This window comes from Gavia stellata, chromosome 25 (assembly GCF_030936135.1).
Source record: "Gavia stellata isolate bGavSte3 chromosome 25, bGavSte3.hap2, whole genome shotgun sequence".
Lineage (NCBI taxonomy): Eukaryota > Metazoa > Chordata > Aves > Gaviiformes > Gaviidae > Gavia > Gavia stellata.
In genome coordinates this window covers 228970-244246 of record NC_082618.1, presented here as the reverse complement: position 1 = coordinate 244246, position 15277 = coordinate 228970, and the positions used below count along the sequence as shown (strand labels likewise).

The window sequence follows — 15277 nt, the reverse complement described above, 5'->3', positions numbered from 1 at the left end:
GCTTTAAGCTCGGAGCCGGATATGAAAATGTAAGGCTAGTATCCTAACCGAGTGTTTCTATCCCTGATAAAACTGACTTTTTATGTTGCTGATGAAATTTACCAATTCTTTTGTAACCTCATGCTAATCTTTAATCATTCCCGTGATGATACTACACTGGCCACAGTGCGGAGTTCACCACAGATGGGAGGAGATGCTCTCTTCACATTGCTACCATTTCTGGCATCCTACAATTCACATCCTTTCCTCTGGTTTGAAAATCTCTTTGAGCAAAAAGATGTTTACACCCGCTCGTCTCGTCTGATCGTTGTTTGGTGTTACAACTGTTGACGGAACTTTAACATGGTGTATTGCTTACCAGATGCTACCAGAATGGGAAACCTGAACACAATATGCTCTCTCTTCTAAACTGTCTTAACATTTTGCATCAGTCCTCTCATCTGCAGTCTAAGAGACGGAGAGCTTGACGGGTGGCTCCGAAAGGTCTTCTTTAAACACACGGATCTCACTGGGATCCAAATAAAAGTGGGCTCCTTTGAACAGCATCTAAGCTGCTCCTTATTTGTGCCTTTAGAGATTTCTAGAGCCTTCTGAGGTGGGCAGCAGAGAGGACAAACGCTGTTTGATGATGTCTGCAGTCACAGATCACAGAATCACAGAATGGTTGAGGTTGGCAGGGACGTCTGGAGGTCGACTGGTCCAACCCCCTGCTCAAGCTTTCTCTTCTCCAGGCTGAGAAGTCCCAGCTCTCTCAGCCTCTCCTCATAGGACAAATGCTCCAGTCCCTTCATCATCTTCGTGGCCCTTTGATGGACTCTCTTGAGAATGTCCATGTCTCTCTTGTACTGGGGAGCCCACAACTGGACACAGTGCTCCAGGTGTGGCCTCAGCAGTGCTGAGTACGGGGGAAGGATCACCTCCCTTGACCTACTGGCAAGAGTGTCACTGCTTACAGAAGCTCTCATTCACCTCTGACTTCCCTGGAAAAGAACTCTCATGTGTTCGTAGCTCCGTCCACTTCTATATAGATATGTATGTTTGTTTATTTCTTTTTTAATTTCCAGAGCTACAGCAAAGGAAAAAAAATGAGCTATCACACGCCTCTGGGTTGTTTTCTGTGTTAAAATATGTTTGGATGTGCAAGCAAGTTTAAGCTTGAGGTTAAACTTACAGTGTAACAAAATGAGAAAATGTTGGAGATTGGACACCATGAAAGGGGACAATCAACCTGCGGCGTTGACTGTACCTAACCTCAAAAGCAAACTTTCAGATGGCAAAATTCAGGAAAGACGAATCCCACTTGCACTCCATTCAGTCCAGAGTTTTCACTGGCAATTAGTGGAGGTCATTGTCTTAAGTCCTACTGTTTTTTGTCACCCAATATGTCTCCCAAACTGGGTAAGTTCCTGCAAAGGACATATGTTAAATGATGTCAGAAAGCTGCTGCCTCCACCAGACTGAGGCACGCCAGGATTCCTGCTCTCCAGCCACTGGAGGCCATCCTGGTGCGCCCTGAGGATTCTCTGTCCCAGGCCGATGAATGGGGCTGCTGCTTTCTCCTTTGCAGGATCGGCCAGTAGGATGGCCGAGTGTGTACCCCACAGAGGTGTACACACACGCGCGCGCGCGCGCGCACACACGCACACAGAGAAGCATACAGGAGACACTAATACGGACAGCCCCACCGACTGCCACAAGCAGAGCATTGCCTTGAACAACACCCACGTATAAGACTACCAGAACTTGCGTGAAGGCTAAGTGGGGACAGGCAAGTCCCGCTCCTCCTCTCCGGCTAAACAGGACTGAAGTTCACCAGTGAAAACGCACGTGCTATCACTCTCTGGATTCACAAGCACACCCACCTTCACTGATCCCTCAAATGTCAGCGTGGGCCCTCTGTCCATCTAACATCCTTGCCCGGATCCTGAGCCCTCTCACTTGGCGTGTGCGTCTCCTCCTGCTCGCCAGCTAGTCCGGTTTGATGACGGTTGCCAGCAAACAGATGCGTGCAGTCACCAGCTCGTCCCCCAAGCGCCCGCGCACTCCTGGATCCCCCAAAGATTAACCCAGGCTCTCAGCCTGCCTAATACCCATTCCCAGACTCCGGGCTCCCCTACCCACATTGGGCTCAGGCTTTGAGCCTTTCCAGATACAGATTTCCCTCCCTGCTCGCAGGCTAATCCGGTGTGAAATTTGCTGGCGAACTGTGCATATAATACACCCACACAAATGAGGTTAAATGCGCTAGGGAAAAATATAAACGCAGCCAGGTCCTTCCCATGACTGGTCCTTGGACCTGACACATGTACGCACACATGTCAGTCTGTCCAGCTGCTGACACTTGGAGCTATGAGCCCTGGGACCTGTAGCCTCTTCTCCACTTGCTGGCAGTTGGACCTAGCAGCACGCACACCTGGGACAGAGAGTGAAATTACACAGACGAAGACTTAAGAAAGGATATCATAAGCTAGGATGCACTGCGGTGAGCAGGCACAGGGCTGTCAGACAGAAATACTGACTGCCACTGATGACATGAGCCTCACCCTTTCTGTTCATCCTCCTCTTCATTTTCCACCCCGTGTTCCTCCCCTCTCCTCCGCTGTCCCCACCTTCGACCCTTCCCCTAACCGTGAGTTAGTGAATTGTGCATAGTCCCACAGGCCACCCCCGGCTCTCTATAATGCTCTTCGAATAGAATAGAATCATTTAGGTTGGAAAAGACCTTTAAGATCATCGAGTCCAACCGTAAACCCAACTCTGCCAAGTCCACCGCTAAACCATGTTCCTAAGTGTCACATCTACACCTCTTTTCAATACCTCCAGGAACAGTGACTCAACCACTTCCCCGAGCAGCCTGTTCCAATGCCTGATAGCCCTTTCAGTGAAGAAATGTTTCCTAATATCCAATCTAAACCTCCCCCGGCGTGACTTGAGGCCGTTTCCTCTCATCCTCTTGTTCCAGCTACAAAGACCAGGCTGACCCTCCTCAAGGCGGTGCCATGCCTGTAGGTTCTTAACAGCTCGTCAGCTAATTAATGGCTGAACAGTTTTGGTCTTAGTTATAACACAGTTAGTGCTGTGGATTATCACCAGCCCCACAGCTCAGCCCCACACACTTGCTTGCCCCGCCCCCTGCCCTGCTCCCAGTCAGCATGGGGGAGAAAACAGGAAGGGCAAAAGCTTCAAGGGGAGAAAGGTAAAATGCAGAGGGAGGTTGCATTGTTGTAACCCGCATAGTGAGGACCTCAGGACTTCAAGAGGAGGAAATCAACATAAAAAGATGTAAAAATCCTAATGGAAAAAACCAATGAGTTGGAAGACAGTGACTCAGCACGACTTCAGATCAGCCCAGTGCATGGAGCAGCGGACCCCCATCCTTCACCTCCTGGCAGAAGCCTGCCTGGCCAGCAAAGACTCCGAAGTATGTCCTTCAGGGATACTTCACCTCACATAACATCTTGCTACTCTGTCCTATCTTTTGCGTTTACTGAAAGTGTAAAGCAGTTTGTTTGGCTAAATTGCATAGATGCTGCTTGCAAAGCCTCTGCACGTGGCACAAGATGCAACAAAGGCACCCAGTAAGGGCAAGTGACATCAGGTAGCCCTGGGTGACAGACAGTGACATCAGGTAGCGACATCCAGTATTTTTGCTTACCCTTCGCTAGGAATTTTTTTAAAACCTTTCCTCATTGCATTTCTATTGTAAAGAAAGATCTTCAACCTACAGAGGAAAAGATTCCTGGTAAAAATGATTTTAAACCCCTGCTCTCACTATATAATTCATCAAACCCCATCTTCTTAGTAGACACTATAAAATTTTCTGAGAAGATTTTAGTTTATGAAGGGTCAACGTTCGATATGTTCCTTACGTGCTTAGATTCACCTTACAAAATGCAAGCCATTCTTGTTTGCCATTTCACAGAATCACAGGATGATGGGGGTTGGAAGGGACCTCTGGAGATCATCTAGTCCAACCCCCCTGCCAGAGAAGGTTCACCTAGAGCAGATTGCACAGGAATGCGTCCAGGCGCGTTTTGAATATCTCCAGAAAAGGAGACTCCACAACCTCTCTGGGCAGCTTGTTCCAGTGCTCTGCCACCCTCAAAGTAAAGAAGTTCCTCCTCATGTTCAGACGGAACTTCCTATGATCAAGTTTGTGCCCGTTGCCTCTTGTCCTGTCACTGGGCACCACTGAAAAAAGACTGGCCCCATCCTCCTGTTGTTACAAATCTGTAATATAAAAACTCATCTACACAATGTATGTAGGTGGGCAGGCACTTCTTTATTGCAGCGCTGGACGCACAGGGGATCACTCCACCTAGTGTGCGTGCTTAGTTTCTCCACTACAAAAGTTATATACAATCAAACTATACATATTCATCATATTTTCCAAGAAACAATTAACATGTTCATACAATTTCCGAGAACTCATTAATATATGTAAATGCTCGTGACGCATGCGCCTTCAGGCACACAGGTGGTCGTCTAAGGTCCTCTGGTGGTCGTCCATAGTCTTCCTCATGGTGTCCTTTAGTTGAACCCAACCTTTGCGCATGCTCAGGTTGGTTGCAAAATCCCATTCTTGGAATCTTCTTAAGTTTTCCCCGGTTTACTGACCAGGCCTACAAGTTATCATTCTCTTGACAAGTAAATTCTACCTCTTCACAATGCTACATTGTTCATCGCTAGTTTATGATTAAATCAGAGATAGATCTTACCTCGTTACCCTTATAGAGAATATATATATAAAATTCAATCTTTTTATTAATCACTTTCTAGATTATACTTTTCTGTCAATTTCCATACCTAGGCATAATCAATGGTTATTTCTATGAATATCTATTGATTGGCATCCTTGATATTCATATCAAGATGGGAAGGGTAAGGAATTTTCCAAGCAGCATCATTGGTGCATATCAGGTCACATTGTCACAGGACTCAAATGAAACTTTTCTATTCAATTCTTCATCGTTCCATCTCCCGACATACTTTGCTAATTTGCCTTTTTAATGTCTGATTCATTCTTTCTATTTTTCCACTTGATTGAGGCCTCCAGGGGGTATGTAAATTTCAAGTATTTCCCAGAACTTTACTAATATTTTGTACTATTTCGGCAACAAAATGTGGGCCTCTATCAGAAGATATCTCAATAGGTACCCCAAATCTTGGAATTATTTCTTGTAACAACCATTTAATGACTTCCTTTGCTTGATTGGTCCGACAAGGAAAAGCTTCAGGCCATCCTGTAAAAGTATCAACCCCCACCAGAATGTATCGATACCCCTTTTGCCTGGGTAATTCTGAAAAACCAATTTGCCAATAATTTCCAGGTTGTACTCTCCCGATTTCAGGGTTCTCATTGGAACTTTTTTTCTTTAGCACCGGATTGTTTCGCAAACAAATTTCACACTTAGCAGAAATCATTTTAGCTATTTCTAGCATTTTTATAGACACCACATATCTCTTGAAAAAAAATGACTAATGCTTCTGGACCCTAATTGCACTCTTTATGTTTTGTTTGTGGGGGAATTACTACCTGTTCCTGAACTGTGACCCACCATCTTGCTAAATTCCTTTTTGCATCTAATAACTTCCCTAGTTTCTCATCTTCCTCCGAATATTTAGGTTTCTCTTTTGGTAATGTCATGTTTTGTGTGGGAATTAATGCCATTTCTAAGGCATTCCTTTTTGCTATTCCTTTAGCTGTTCTATCAGCTAATCTGTTCCCTATAGGTTCTTTCATATTTCCTGATTGATGTGCTTTACAGTGCACGATTGCCACTTTGGTCGGTCTCTGGACTGCTTGTAACAATTTCAATATTTCCTCTTTGCATTTGATGTTTGCCCCTTGAGAGGATAATAGTCCTCTTTCTTTCCAAAATATCCCATGGACATGCACTACACCAAAAGCATACTTGGAATCAGTCCAAATGTTTACTTTCTTTTCTTTACTCAGTTCTAATGCCTTCGTCAAGGCTATCAGCTCTGCCTTTTGAGTTGAGGTATTGCTGGGCAAAGCATTAGCCTCTATGATCGATCTCTCCATTGTTACCGCATATCCAGCATAGCGAACTCCATTTTCCACAAAGCTGCTACCATCTGTGTACAGTTCCCAGTCAGGATCCTCCAATGGTGTGTCTTTCAGGTCTTGTCGGCTGGAATACACCTGTTCGACAGTAGCTAAACAGTCATGTTCCAGTTGTCCTTCTTCCTGCACAGAATTCAGGAAAACTGCAGGGTTAACTAGGTTAGTTGTTTTTAGTATCACATCATCTTGCTGCGTCAATATTACTTGATACTTCATCATCCTGCTGCGAGAAAGCCAGTGACCCCCCTTTTGTTCCAGAACAGTCACCACCATGTGTGGTCCATATACCACTATTGTCCGTCCCAGAGTTAACTTTCGGGCTTCTTGTCTGGGCATTACCGCAGCAGCGACTGCCCGAAGACAGGTCGGCCATCCTTTACTTACTGTGTCCAGTTGCTTGCAAAAGTACCCCACTGGTCTCTTCCAGCTTCCCATCCGTTGGGTCAGTACTCCCAGGGCCAGATGCTGCCTTTCATGGACAAACAACTGGAAATCTTTAGTTAAATCCGGAAGTCCCAAAGCAGGAGCAGTCATCAGGGCCTGTTTCAGATCTTTAAAGGCCCTTTGCTGTTCTGGGCCCCACTCAAAGGGAGGTGTCCCTTTCTGGGCCTCATACAATGGCTTAGCTCTTAGACCATAGTTCAGGATCCATAGCCTGCACCATCCAGTCATTCCCAGGAAGGCCCTCAATTCGTGAACGTTTTTCGGTTTTGGTATACTACAAATGGCTTCTTTTCGGTCTGTTCCCAACTGTCGTTGGGCTTTTGAAATTTCAAAGCCCAGATATATTACAACTTGACTTGCTACTTGTGCTTTGTTTCTGGATACTTTGTACCCATTAAGTCCCAGAAAGTTTAAAAGGTCTATCGTTACCTTTATGCAGGTTGCTCTGTCCTCGGTGGCGATTAGTGTATCATCCACGTATTGCAAAAAGAGATGACCAGGTAACTCTGGATTATTTTGTTTCCACATCTCGAGCTCTTTTGCCAGTTGATTGCTGAAGATGGTCGGGCTATTCTTAAATCCTTGTGGTAGTCTGGTCCATGTTAATTGTGTTCTTCGTCCTGTTTATGGATTCTCCCACTCAAATGTCATCGGACATTCTGGCATATATATAAAATTCATGTGTAATTACCTTATTTCCAAATTTCAGATTCAGGGGTTTTAGGAATGGCCTTTCTTCTTGTTTCCTGGTCGCTCCAATTGCATTTGCAGTTTTATTTCCCAATTTCTCTTTATAGGTGTTCAAAACAGAATACGTTGCCCCGGTATCTACTAAAAATTCAACTGCAGAGTCTCCTAGCTTAATTGTAACCAGAGGCTCAGCTGGGTTCCCCTCCGGTCCCCTTCATTCATCCAAAGTCATCATTCTCACAGCCTCCTGCTGATTTGTTTTCGATCTGGGGCAATCTTTTTTTCCAATGCCCCTCTTCCCGACAGTACGCACACTGATTCATCCCCAACGTCATATTAAATCCTTTTTCCCCAGAATTCCTAAAACCTCCTCTTCCCTTCGCTTGTCCCCTTTCTCTGCCTCTCATCAAACTTCCCGTTAAAACAGCCAACAGCCTGTTTTCCCTAACTTTCCTTTCTTTCTCCTTTTTCTGTTCCTCTTCTTTCTCCTGATTATTATAGACTCTCCATGCCACTTCAAGCAGCTTATTCAGATCCCTTGAATCTTCCCCTTCCAATTTCTGAAGTTTCTTTCTTATATCTGGGGCTGATTGCCCCATAAAGATAGAAGGCAACTGAACAGCCTCTTCTGGTTTTTCAGGGTCCAAATTAGTGTATTTCCTGGCAGCAGTTCTTAACCTTTCCAGGAATAATGAGGGGGATTCATTTTTGTAATTTTGAGCAATTCCTAGCTTTTGGCAGTGCATGCTTAACTCCATACAGTAGCCATCCTTGATAACGAGTCAATTTCTCTCTGTGATCCACAACATTCGGGTCCCATTGGGGATTCCCCAAAGGGAAATTCTGTTCTATGGTTCCAGTCAGTACACCACTTACACTTGCTGCCTCTGCCTGTGCCTTTGCCATCTTTAACACCATCTGTTTCTCAGTGCTGTCTAATGAGTTATCGAATACCACTTGCAAATCATTTCAATCGGGATCCTGAGTCCTAATAACCGCTTCCACAACACTAGCTACCCTTTCCAGATCTTCTCTGTACACTCCTGCTGCCTGTTTTCATGCCATTAAATCAACAACAGAAAACGGGACTTTCACATATCTTTTCAACAGCTAAAACCATCACTAAATTATCTCGACCTATCAACTTACACTCCTTCTGCCAATCAGTTCACTGCCTTAAATAAAAGAACAAATCCACATACAGTATTTCTTTCCATTTTCCTTCTCTTCTACAAAACCACATTAAGTGCAAGATAGTATTATAATTCAAAGTCTCATTCTTTGGCCACTTTTCCTGGTCTTCTAAAACATATAAAGGCCACCAGTGATTACAATGTTCAATCATTTGGCTCCTACTCAAATCATCATGCAGCTTATTCCAATGTGCTAACAAACATTCCAAAGGTGACGCCTCATCAATAGTTAAATTCCCCACATTCTTACTCTTAAACAATTTTGTTAGCACCATTCTATATGTCTATATTTTTATATATTTATATATATAAAATAATAAATATAAATACTATTAAACAAATATAAATATTATAGTTATATATATTTAAATAACAAATATAAACAATATCTTAACCAATGCAAATATTTGAATTCTAATACCAATACCAAATAGGTATAGAATATCAAATATCAAATAAATGCAAAAGATAATTGTCCCTCATGCAGCTTATTCCAGTGTGCTAACAAACATTCCAAAGGTGACATTTCTGGTATTTTCTCATCAATAGTTAAATTCCCCGCACTCTTACTCTTAAACAATTTTGTTAGCACCATTCTATAGATATATTTTTTTTTATATATAGAAAAACCCCAACAAATATAATTATTATTTAATAAAGACAAATATAATTATATATTAATAACAAATATACATAATACCTTTACCAATACAAATATTTGAATTCTAATACCAATACCAAATTGGTATAGAATATCCACAGAGTCCCGCCCGGGTGGCCAAATTGTTGCCAAAATGGATTGGCTTGCGTTTTTCTTTTCTTCTTGTTTGTGTGCGGGTACCAGAAAGAAGGCAGCTGAAGTACGCACTAGCTAAACCCCCTTTTTTATTGCCACCAATAAAGGTGGCTCTTGGCTGGGAGCAGGAGGAGGCCACCACACTACCTAAGCTATATGCAGGTTACCTCGTGTTTTTCTTTCTTTCATTGCCTTTCCTAAGTGCCTGTTGCACTGCAAAAAAATGTCAAGACTGACAGAACCACCTGTCTTATTCTTGTATTTCTCTCCTAAATGCACTTGAAGTTCATACCAATATTGAAACTAATAAATATTTCTATAGCTCTGCAGAGAAGATTGAGTGCAGTAATTATTGCAACAAAGGAAAAGGGAGATAATACACTCCGGGAGATCACCTTTGTCTTTCTCTTCTATTGTCTATGAACACGCGACTTTCTCAAATGCTTTTTAAGAGTTTGTAAAATATGGATAATCCCGAGCCATGAAAATTCTTGAGAATTTGTTCTCTTTGTTCTTTGGGTTTCTTGGTTTAATTTTTCCTTTTATTTAAAATACCTTTAAAAAGATATTGTACGATTTTGGACACAAATTCACGTGAAGGCAAACAATCAGAGGAGGAAGTAACTTGGCATTTGTAGTGGCCACGACATATAAAGGCATTATTATCCATGAGTATCTTTGATACATCAGTATCAAGAGAAAGCTTTCCTACAGGTAGCAGTCTGACCTTCCCTTAGTGCTAGCTGTTGAAATGCAGGGTCAGGCGCATTGGAACTCTATTTTGGACTGCTTATGCAGTGCCCAGTAGCCAGGTTTTCTGTATGTAAGCCCATGAAGTTCTGTGTGCAAGCCCAAGACCCCCAGATCTCGATCTCCAGCATGATCCAGGTTTTCAGAACTCTGTGGTTCTGTCTTTAGGCTGTTCCCGTTTGCACATGCCACCCCCAATGCAAGAAAAGCAGTTGTAGAATGTTGGTCCTCAGGTCCTTGATCCAGGCGTGAAGCTCCCCTAGGGTGAATCCAGGCATCTGGAATCCCCTGGGGGACCCTGTTGTCCAGGTCTGTGGGATGTGCGAGGGTCACTGAGGTCTGGGAGGCTCCGGCATTGCCACGTGGCCCTGGGAGGCAGAAAGAGGAAGGGAGAAAGAGGAAGAAAGGGGAGGAGACCCTATATCCCCATCTGAGGGTGGGTGTGGAATCATGGGGCAACTGGGGTGTCCTGGGAGCAACTGATGGGTCTAAGGGTGAAAGTGTGGGACCCTGGGGGCAAGTGGGGTCAACTGGCTGTAACTGGGACCCACAAAGGGACAGTGGGGGTTCTGGGGAAAATGGAGGGAAGTGTCAGGGTGTCAGGGGCAATTAGGGGAATCTGGGGGAAGCAAGGCAGCCTGGAGTGGTCCTGGGTGCAAGGGAGGGGTCCCGGAATGGGCCAGAAGACAATGGGAGTCCCAGGGGGGGCCCTGTGAGTTTAGGAGTCCCGGCAGCCTATGGCCCAGCTGGGACACTCGGGTCCCCTCGCATTTGTAGGGAATCCTGAGGGACTGAGGGTCCAGGGGGGTTTGGGAGTCCCATGCTGGTCTGCGGGGAGCCCCAGAAGCATGGGGATTTGGAGGGTAAGGTTTACCAGGTCGGGAGGACTCACGCTAGCAGCAGCACGAGCGCCATGGAGCCAAGTGCCAGCCCCAGTTCCAGCGCTGCCATGTGGTGCCAGGGGTTCCTGCCTTGGGGCCAGCGCAGCACAGCTCTGAACCGAGCCTGGAGTCCCTGCTCTGCCTCCACGCTTCCCTCTGATACTGTGGGGACCCAGGCACCTCAGGTGATGGGGCAGTGCCCCCCAGGGACCAGGTATCCCTAAGGCACCTGCTCCAGCCACAGACCTCACTGCCCGCAGGGACCCAGGCGTCTGGGGGTCCCTGCTCCACCCCACGTGCCCCAGCACCCCCGGAGGAGCCAGGCATCAGGGAACACCTATTCCCTCCACCTGTCCACCAGGGACCCGGGTGTCCTGGCACCCTGCTCACAGCCCCATGCACCCCCCCTCCCATGGACCCAGGTGCCTGGGGTCCCGCTCCAGCCCACGCTGCTAACTGCCCCCAGGGCACTCTGGTGTCTGGACGCACCATTGAGGTAGAAGTACTTGCGGACCAAGGGCTCAGAAAGGACGCCCAGGCGACAGGCGATGGTTCCTGGCGTGGGGTCCTGGAGGGTCAGACTGAGAGGTCCCTCTGCACTCCCCTGCAGCTCCTCAAACAGCGCCAGATCCTGTGTGCGCAGCTGGGGCATGGGGGAAGACATCAGCACAGCCTGCTCCACCAGGTACATGGAACAGCATGCACGTGCATGCAAAGGCACCCGTGTCCTGCACCTGTGCTTGTCACGACCCTGTCATGCTTCTGGTACCCTTTTCTCATGCATGTGCGTGCACCTCATGTCCCACATGTGCTCCTCGTGCCCTGTGTGTGTGCACAGGGGGGTGCACAAGCGGAGCATACGCAAAAGTCACTTCCTTCACACGGATGTGCACACAAGGGCCTATGAATCTGCAAACACACGAGTGACCTGCCTCCTGCTTGCGAGCGCCCTTCACGTGGGTGAGCACTTGCTTGCATCCTGTGCATGCTTACACACATTCTCCTTACAGCACACCTATCTACTGTATAAGCAACGCCTGTATCTGTTGATAGTCCTCACGCCAAGTGCACAGCTGTGTGCACGTGGGCCTCGCTAACCATGCCCAGTCCTCTCACGAATGTCTGTGTACACCCTTGCACATGCATGTGAAACTCACATCCTTGGCAAACATCCAGGTAACGGGCACATCAGGCGGGGTGGCAAAGGGCACGTCGCAGTGCAGTGTGATGGCTTCATCCGTGCGGGCCCGCATGTCCTGCACTGGGAGCATTGACAGACGTGTGAGTTCACATCTGCTCATGCACTTAGAGGAATAATTGCGCTCCTGTGCGACTGCACGTGCTCATGCGCTCACAGTGGGGATGGGTGGGCATGCACCTTGGCACAGTCTTGTGTGCTCACGGTGGGCCCGGCAGGCGTGCCCACACGTGAGGAATGAGGGTTGCCCCCAGAGCCCTGGCCGCAGCCAGCTCCGGGCTGGGGCTTAGCCCAGCCTGGACGCCTGGGTCTACCACGGCCCCCGTACCTGGGCAGTCCAGGGGAAACTGGCAGTCCACGAGGCGGCAGGTAGCACACTGGAAGACGCGGGCGGCTGGCTGGTACCCTGGGAGGGAGAGACTTGGCGGTCCCAGGGGGATGGGAGATGTACTAGGGGACAGGGGGTGGCAAGACAGAGGGATGGGCACTCACCACAGGGCGGGACACAGGCTGGAGCTGGTGGGGAGGAAGCAGCATTAGGCTGGGGATCACTGGGGATCCACATCCCTGTGATGAGCTGTCAGGGCTAGCACTTGTCCAGCCCTGATGGGGTCCCTGGGGGTTTCTCCAGGATCGGGGTGCCCAGGGTGGGGGTCTCTGTGATCGTCCCTTGAGTGGGGGTGGCAGGGGTTCCCCAGGGTGGGAGTCCTGGGTGGGTGTGCCCACTGGCCCCATACCTTCCTCCAGCTTGCTCAGCTTCATCCAGATGATGTTGACGGCTTCCTGCAGAGACACCTCAAAGGGCTCTGGGGTGTCCCAGATGTCCAGGTGAGGCAATGTGCCCTCTCCCGTATCCCCATAAACCCTCCCCGGACCCCACAGATCCCCTGTACAACTCGCCTCGACCGCACATATCCATCGTGGAGTCCCATATATCCCCGAATAACCCATCACAAAAACCCAGAAGCTGTATACCTTGAAGCCCATATACCCTCAGGATTCCCCAAATATCCCCTTACAGCCCCCAGACCTCCATATAGCCTATATTTCACACACCACCCACCCCCCCCCGCCCCCCCGCCCCCCCGCCTTCAAGGCCTCCACATCCCATCCCCCATGCCCCATGTCCTGGCCCTCCCCCCTCACACGTGCCACGTCCCCTGCTCACTCATGTCCTTCTGCTTCTCCAGAAAATGCAGGGCATCCATGATGATCTCCCGAAGTGCCTCGCGTTGCCCCGACCCTGGGACCAAGGAGACAGGAGCACTGGGACCAGCACAGGGTTGGGGTTGGAGGTTCAGGGATGGGAGGGTGCAGTAAGGGCTGGGGGTTTCCGGGGCTTCCTGGAGTCCTGATCAGGGTTTAGGGATGCTGGGAAGGGTCAGGTATCCCTGGGGATTCCTGAGGTCCTAGGTAGAGCCAGGGGGTCCCGGGGAGTCGCCAGTGTGTCCCTGGTCAGGGTTGGGTGATTCTAAGGGTCCCAGGCAGGGCTGGGGTTCCCAGAGGTCCCTGGGGTCCAGGTCAGGACTGGGGAGACCCTGGCATGGTTTGGAGTCCCCAGGGTGCTTGTCTGGTGTGGGTCCCCAACTGCCCGGGATGCTGGCCAGTGTCGGTGTGAGGGCCTTGGTTGAAGTGGGGAACCGCAGAGGGCTCTGGGGTCCTGTTCAGGGTGGTGATCCCCCTTGGGATGGAGGTCCCTGGTGGGATGGAGGTGCCAGTCAGGATGGGGGTCCTTGGGCAGGGGCCCTGTCGGGTTGGGTGTCCCTGGGGTCCCATGACGCACCCACAGTGACAGAAGCGAGTGGCACAGCAGCCTGGACGAGGGCCTCAAGGCAGTGTTGATGGCGGGGGTCCTTGGGGGGAGCCCCAGTAATGTCCCGGCAGAGCCGTGCCCGCTGAATGGGGGGCCCAAAGCAGAGCAGGCAGGAGTGCACCGCAGGGAGCCAGGACACCAAGGCCACCCACTGCCACAAGCCAGGTCCCCCTGCCTGGATGCTTTGGTTTCCAGGGGGCCAGGAAGCCAGCACCAGCATCAGGGGCACCCACCACCACGCCATATCTCCAAAGAATAGCACCCAGATGCCTGGGTTCCCAGGGAACAGCAGGGTTCCTAGGCGGAGCCCGGGTGACTGGGTCCCCAGGGGACAGTGGGGTTCCTAGGCAGAGCCCGGGCGACTGGGTCCCCAGGGAACAGCAGGGTTCCTAGGCGGAGCCTGGGTGACTGGGTTCCCAGGGAACAGCAGGGTTCCTAGGCGGAGCCCGGGTGACTGGGTTCCTAGGGAACAGCAGGGTTCCTAGTCGGAGCCCGGGCGACTGGGTCCCCAGGGGACAGTGGGGTTCCTAGGCAGGTCCCAGATGCCTGGGTCCCCTCTTGAGAGGAGTGGGTATACCCAGACACACGGGTCCCCTGGGGTGTGTGGGCTGGAGAAGGGGCTCCCAGTCCCTCATTTTGGTCTCCCCAAATCGTCTGCCTTCAGTCCCTGCCAGTCACATTACTTGGTGTCCCCAAATCCCCTCTATTTAGATGTCTAATTCCTCAGCTTCACCCCCTATAATCCTGTCCCATCAGCACCCCCAGTCCAGTCTCTTGCAGTTCCCAAATCCCCTTCCTTGAAACCTATGCAAGGCTTCTCCTTTTCATTCCTTCATATCCCATCCCCTGAATACCTTCATACTCCCCCGCCAAGGCAGGCTGCCTCGGAGCCCGCCTGATCCGCAGCAGAGGGGCAGATCTTGGCGCACGGAGGGGATTCCTGAGGCGAGGAAACGCCAGGGCAGTGGAGAGACCCACCAGGAGCCAGCAGCTCTCTTGTGAGCTTTAAACTCGACTTGAAGGGGGAAGGGGATAATATCAGGCTTACCCTTGACAAACTGTGGGATAACCCGCCAAGGTTAGAGGGACGGGGTGCTAGCGAGGGCCCTCAGCCTGTTGCTCTGAGACGTGCTGGGTACACTGCAGCACACTTGAAGTCCTACGGACATAAGCCAGGGGCTCCTGAGGTAATAGGAGCCAACAGGGAAACACCAGTGAAATACCTCAAAGGAATTAAGGGGTGTTCCTCTAAGAAGGTGACATGTCCGACAGCTCAGCTGAAGTGCCTCTACAGCAATGCACACAGCATGGGCAACAAACAGGAGGAGCTGGAAGTCACCGTGCTGCAAGAAAGCGATGACCTAGTTGCCATTATTGAAACTTGGTGGGATGAATCCCATGACTGGAGTGCAGCTATCGATGGC

The 15277-nt window shown here is 49.3% G+C and overlaps 1 protein-coding gene across 1 annotated transcript; it reads right to left on the bottom strand.

Moving 5' to 3' along the window:
* Positions 1-10831: 10831 nt before the first annotated feature.
* On the bottom strand, positions 10832-14097 carry LOC132319202 (sperm acrosome membrane-associated protein 6-like). Its single transcript, XM_059829479.1, is given in 8 exon segments — positions 10832-11004; positions 11332-11485; positions 12000-12103; positions 12369-12446; positions 12533-12556; positions 12778-12846; positions 13209-13283; positions 13824-14097. Coding segments are annotated over 8 exon segments (951 nt in total).
* Between the last annotated feature and the right edge of the window lie 1180 nt (positions 14098-15277).